We start from the raw sequence: 5,676 nt of genomic DNA on the forward strand, positions 1-5,676 counted from the left end.
CTTTCCAAATCAGCATTAAATATCCCGTCATCAAGTTACCCCCTTATCACCTTGTTTTCTTTGGGATACGATCTCATTCCTTCCTTATTTATCACTTTTTTACATAAATATCGACATAAACAAATTTTTTATATCACATGAGGTAAAAAAGGGATGGGAGGACCACGTCCTTATGTGGCACAACAGAAATTGTTCACGTTAAATTTCTGTGATAAAAGGGAAGAGAGGGGATGAAGAGGTATATCAATAATTTTAGCGGAAATTCAATGCTTAGAGAGAAATGTTTGGAGGGGCTACCATAAAATAACTCTAGAAGTTGGGGACGTATCATATTTATTATTATTATTATTATTATTATTTTATCCCACACATATACAGGATGAGTGTAGTTGAGATGAGGATGTTGAGATGGATGAGTCACAAAAAAATAAAAGATAGAATTCAAAATGAATACATTTGAGGGAACTTAGATATGGCTTCAATAGGTGATAAGATGAAAGAAAGGCGAGTTATCCATATACAAAGTAGACCTAATATAGTACCGATTAGAATGTGCGATTTAGTCTAAGTGGAAGGCTATAAAAGAGCAAAGAGAAGGCTTAAAAAAATATAGATGGAAGTAGTGAGAAAATATATGATGATATTGTCTTACTGAAGTATGGCCCTTGATATAGCAAAATGTTGAAACATGATTCGTGTAGCTAGCCCCAAATAGTTGAGATAAGGCTCAGATGATGATGGTAATTATTATTATATTTTCGAATCTTGCGATCTTTCAATAGACTCAGTGTTTAAAAAAATGGATCGATGAAGCGAATGGTCTACCCTAAATCCCGTCCGAATTGGCTGGATCAACAATTCAGATCGTTCTCGAATCGTTTAGATAAGTGATCCAAAAAAAAAAAAACAGAAGGTTTAAGGGGGAACTAAATTGGAACCCATATCATTTTGAAACTGGTTCGATCCCGACCGATTCGACATCCGAATCGACGACCCTGATCGGAAATCGCCGGATTTTAAAATAAAAATTAGAATCAAGCATTGTACATCCATTACGTTAAAAGGTTAAAGCCTTTAAGACCTCACAAACCAAACGTCTTTTTTCATATACATGTGTGTGACATATTAGCAGAAATTTATCAAATCATTACTACACATCAAAATACATTTATTACTATGCGGCCTCCAAGGAGTAAAATCCGGAGACATGGAAGTAAGAAAAAAAAAGAAGGCACTTACAAACCATAACCACAAACTCTCACACCAATTTCTCATCACCACCCATCAAAAACAATCATTTAACAAAATACGGAAGAGAGAGGGGTTAAAAGATAAGGAAAAGTATAGATGACCCAATTGCCCCTGCCAATCCTAGGAATGTCTCAGCCAAAAAACTGGCAACATTTTTGTTTGGGGACTCAGTCTCAGTGGTGGGAGCCATGGTTGGGCTAAGAATAGGAGCACTGGAGTTGGGGCCAGCAGGAGCAGGAGGAGAAGCGGCGAGGGGAGGAGGCGAGGTCGTAGCCGGAGCAGGAGGAGAAGCCGCTAGGGGAGGCGAGGCGAGAGGAGCAGCCAACTTGGCGGTCCTGTCGGCCATTACAATCACCAGTAGCTTCTCATTTTTTTGGCAGTTTTCCTTGACCCCGCTGATGAAATAGTAAGGGCCTGAGTGATTGAACTTAAAAGAAGTGTGCCCATCTTTGAATGGAGGAGCAATTGGTGAGCCAGTATTGCAATTTGAGTAATCATCCTTGGTCACTTGGAGCACTGAGTCCTTCTCCAGGGAGTAAACAAAAACTAGCAGCATATATAATATTGTTAAATTTACACACACACACACACACATATATATATATATATATATATATAGAGAGAGAGAGAGAGAGGTAGAGTTGGCATACAGATGCATCTATAGATGTAGAGGTAAGGTGCACCTTCAAATTTTATCATGGTATATAATTTTGATGTAAAATGTTCTTAGAATTATTTAAAAATCTATTTTTATATCTAATTATAATATTTTAAATTTCAAAAATGGTTAAAATCAAGTAGATCTATAAACAAATGAAAATCTAAAAAATGGATGGTGTAGATAATATGTTGTAAAATGCACTATTTCTGATACTTAAAATCTTTTTATTTTTCATGGTCATACATCTCGATGTTGAGATGATTAATGAAATGGTTTTTCAACATTAAAACTATCTTTTTCGATGGATTTTTGAGGTGCATCCATAGTTCAACATGATAAGGTTGCCTCCTTATATAATATTTTTCCTATATATATATATATATATGGAAAATAATCTAGTGAGTCAGTGGGCTCACAAAAAAAAATGAGCCCGACGGTCCATATTGAATCTGAGTCGATCTAATGATCACGGATGTTTGATAGTTTTAAAATTTTAATTTTTTTTTACAAATCTAAATTACTTGAATTTTAGGCGTATGTTATTCTCATTAAGACTTACCTGATAAAAATATAAAAAAAATAATCTGTAAAAGAAAAATTGATCAAAATATCCTTGAAATTTTATGGGGGTATTTTGATCAATTTTTTAATGTAAAATATTTTTTTAATACTTTTCGAAGATTCAACTATTTTTTATGAACACATGACTAAAATTTCAAGTGATTTAGATTTGTAGAAAAAAAATTAAAATTCAAACACTATCGGGCATCCGTGATCGTCAGATTGACCCAGATTCAATCTGATCTGTTGGGCTCAATTTTACTTGTGAGTCTACTAGCTCATAGGATAATATATATATATATATATATATATATATATATATATATATATATATATATATATATATATATATATATATAATCCTATAGGGTCCTCCCCCACCCATGTGTGTAAGACCCCAAAGGATCACCATTAAATTTGGCACGGATATATGAAAAAGTCAAGTTCCACATCTATGTGATAACTTTTCTAGAGATCCGTGGTAACTTTAATGGTGATCCTTTAGGGTCCTACACACATAGGTGAGAGAGGGTCCTATAGGATCATTACTTTTATATATATATATATATATATATATATATATATATATATATATATATATATATAGTTGAGTTTGTGGTAAGTGTGTGGATGCATATGCATGTGTGTGTGTTTCCAATTTCAATATAAAATTCTATGGAAAATGGCTCACTAACAAATAACTTTGGGCTTTTGAAGTATGATATCAGCGGAAGTGTTAGGAAATGTTACTTCATTGCACGTTTGGTTCACGTGAAATTGTTTTTCGGAAATATTTTCATATAAAAAAATTATCTCATGTGGTTAAGTACAAGAATATTTTTACATTAGTTGTCAATTGGTGTGACAAGATGCACTACCATTTGCTATAAAAATATTCCCCAAAATTCACCACATGAGAGAATTTTTTTATGTAAAAATATTTTCTTGAAAACAATTTCATACAAACCAAACGTGCCATTATGGTACATTTGGTTCGCATGAATAGATTTTCACATGAAAAAATTCTCTCATGTGGTTAAGTGTGAGAATATTTTTATCTCAATTAGTTGCCCATTGGTGTGAAAAGATGCACTAAGACCAATTGATATAAAAATATTGCAACACTAAACCACATGAGAGAAATTTTTCATGAGAAAATGTTTTCTATAATATTTTCAGGCGAACCAAACGTTTTAAGGTTTATTGTGATAGATTTGTTTTTACTTGTAATGGTATTCCCCCTTATCACATATTATTTCTTCAATAGTTTTCATTTTTCCCTTGTAGATTTCTATTTTAACATTTGCATGCTTCCACAAGCTTGTTTATAAAAAAAGACAAGAAAAAAAAGCTAGATAATATGTTTTTGTAAAATTGTATAATCTGAAATAAAACCAAAATTTGTCGAGATTCTATTAAGGAATGATAAAATTTTTAACTTTTTTTACACTCTTCAAAAAATTTGTGTTTCCTACGTACCATGCATGATGCGGGCTTTTGTCGTCATTAGAATGAACATTATAACGAAAGATAATTATTGCTCTCACATTTATTTACATTCTAGAAAAGGCATCTTTGATAAGTGAGAAGGGACATTTGCAAAATGATAAGTATATTAAATATGGGTAAGCTTTTTATGCTTCTTCTACAACATAAAACGTATATACTTCTCATCTTATCAAAAGGTCCATTTTCAATGGAGGGCTAATATTGTTCCAATCAAAACATTACATTTCTATACTATTTTATTTTTAATTTTTTTTATAATCTATTTTGACAACCAAATTTTGTACGTCTAATCCTCTATTAAACTCGCATTAGCAAAAAATATATAAAAAATATTTTCAATAAAGTAAAATGACCAAAATACCTCTAAAAATTTCAAAGGGTATTATTTTTAATATTTTTTATAGGTGCGCCCCAATGAGAAGATGGCACGTACCAAATTTCATATTCATAAAATTTGTATAAAAAAAACTAAAAATAAAATACTTTAAGATGTTTGATCTAAGATCAAACGGTGAATAGCTTTCTTGATCACAATTGGACGGCTGAATGATAGGAGAAGCATAGATGTTCTATGTTGTAGAGGAAGTATAGAAACCTTTCCCATTAAGTATAAGGAAAAAGATTATATGTGGTTGACACCTTAAAATGTAAAATTAAGGTACAACTCTAAAAACATTCGCAAATGGTTGTTTTGATATTGGAAAAATATCTAATTGATGATCTAAACATCCAAATGTATAGGTAAAAGCATAAAAAAAAGAGCTCATGTCCTAAAAATAGTACATCTTGCAACACTTCATCTGGACCATCCATTTTCAAGATTTTCAAACATTTATAGATCAGCTTGATGTGGACTACTTTTTTGAGTTTGAAAATGAAAAGTTGGAGAAACAACCACAAATGACATTGTTAACTTACGGAGCGAATCTCCGATTTGGAAACGGCTTTTTTCAGCCCATTGATTGTAGCTTTGCACGGTAGGATCCGAAGGGACAGACCACCCATTCTTGCCCCCAACTTGAAACTCCATAGCAATTGTTTCTTGAAACAAAATCATCATACAAAAGAACCCAAGCAAAACTAACACTCTCTTCTGGTCACATTTACTACTAGCCATAGCTATATAGGGTCGAATTGAGAATGCAAGCATTTAGAAAGTATAGCTTTGGATTGAAGAGAAGTGAGAGAGAGAGAGAGAGAGAGAGAGAGGGGTTGTGGCCTGTTGTAGGCTTCTCCAAGCATGGTTATATAAGTTTGGTGGGATGAACATTTTGCTTTATGATTTATTCTTCCTTTTGGGAAAATGAGGATACCTTGGCTTCCTGATCAAAGTATATATATGAGCACTTTAGGCACTTGGAATATGGATATCTTGCGTCTTGGGCTAAGGAGAATTCCACTTCAAAAGAATGGGAAAACAATTGTAATATATGGCGTTAAAGATGATAAAAAGGGTGATTCCAGGCCATAAAGGCTCTAAGAGGTGGGTCATGCTCATTAATGATACATTACCTTGGGATGTAGAAACTTTTAAAGGTATTGGGAGGTTTTGCTTTGTTGGAAAGGAACCTAGTTGCTCTTTTTCTTGCAACATAGGTTAGAGTCGATTCTAGGAAAAATCTTTGAAAAAGTGGGATGTGTTTGTGTGTATTGTGTGTATATGTGTGAGGGGCTGGGGCAACTTGGGGAGCTTC

General features: G+C 33.1%; 1 protein-coding gene across 1 annotated transcript; it reads right to left on the reverse strand.

Moving 5' to 3' along the window:
• Positions 1 to 1,151: 1,151 nt before the first annotated feature.
• ENODL9 (early nodulin-like protein 9) lies at positions 1,152 to 5,222 on the reverse strand. Its single transcript, XM_006826465.4, has 2 exons — positions 4,901 to 5,222; positions 1,152 to 1,797 (listed from the first exon to the last, which is right to left on the reverse strand). The coding sequence occupies exons 1-2, from the start codon at positions 5,130 to 5,132 to the stop codon at positions 1,325 to 1,327; spliced, it is 705 nt and encodes a 234-aa protein (XP_006826528.2). The 5' UTR covers positions 5,133 to 5,222; the 3' UTR covers positions 1,152 to 1,324.
• Between the last annotated feature and the right edge of the window lie 454 nt (positions 5,223 to 5,676).

The sequence above is a fragment of the Amborella trichopoda genome, chromosome 2, assembly GCF_054954075.1.
Source record: "Amborella trichopoda isolate Santa Cruz 75 chromosome 2, AtrichopodaSantaCruz75HAP2 v2.0, whole genome shotgun sequence".
In the NCBI taxonomy this organism is placed as follows: domain Eukaryota; kingdom Viridiplantae; phylum Streptophyta; class Magnoliopsida; order Amborellales; family Amborellaceae; genus Amborella; species Amborella trichopoda.